This window comes from Arachis ipaensis, chromosome B10 (assembly GCF_000816755.2).
Source record: "Arachis ipaensis cultivar K30076 chromosome B10, Araip1.1, whole genome shotgun sequence".
NCBI classification, from domain to species: domain Eukaryota; kingdom Viridiplantae; phylum Streptophyta; class Magnoliopsida; order Fabales; family Fabaceae; genus Arachis; species Arachis ipaensis.
Genome location: NC_029794.2, coordinates 122891922 through 122892708, shown reverse-complemented (window position 1 = coordinate 122892708; position 787 = coordinate 122891922). Strand labels below are relative to the sequence as shown.

General features: G+C 36.2%; 1 protein-coding gene across 1 annotated transcript in view; it reads right to left on the bottom strand.

Moving 5' to 3' along the window:
- LOC107621115 (exocyst complex component EXO70B1-like) overlaps positions 1-290 on the bottom strand; it is a 1884-nt gene extending 1594 nt beyond the window's left edge. The window contains exon 1 of the mRNA XM_016323152.2: positions 18-290. Coding sequence (XP_016178638.1) covers positions 18-290 — 273 coding nt within the window. The remainder of the gene's footprint in view (positions 1-17) is intronic.

The window sequence follows — 787 nt, the reverse complement described above, 5'->3', positions numbered from 1 at the left end:
GCTTGAATCTCACTAACGGCTTCTAAATACTCGGAAGATTCCTTGGAACCGCAGTCCCATATCATCGAATTCTTCGCTTTCCAAGTCATTATTTTGCCTTCGGCAAATTTAATTTTCCTTTCTAGCTGCTTGATGCTCCTTTCAACTATGGACATGGCTGATAGGTGAATATCGAAATCCAAGAGAGTTTTTCTCAGATCATCGGAGACAGCCTTGCTTGCCGCCAACGCCTTTAAAATGTGCTGCGCTGCCGCCACCAGGTGTTGATCCTCAGATTTATGATCATCCATGATAATAATAATAATAATAATAATAGAAATAACAGTAACCAAAATCAGAAACTGTGGACAGTTTTACTACAACTTCATCACAAAAAAGAAGAAGAAGGAATTGATGACTTCTACGGAGGAACTTGGAGAGTAATGAAGAATTTAATTCTGACAGTGGACAGAACTATGAAGAAAACTTAGAAAAGTGTTTCAATTGTTTGACAGTTGACACCAACACGCAGAAACTAATGTAAATCAAAGAACAACTGTAAACTAGAACATGGTACCTTAAAATAATAATAATAAAAAAAGAATATGAGACAAGGATGTGGTGTAGTACAAGGAAAAACACAAACACTATCCACAAGTAGAAACCGTAGAAATTGATAAAGTGGCAGGTTTTTGTGGCTAAGAGGGACTCAAAACACAAAAAAAATTGGATTTCTTAAGAAACTTAAAATATTGGAATGGAGAGAGTTGAGGTGAAATTTCTTGTGGGGACAAAACTTAAAAGGAAG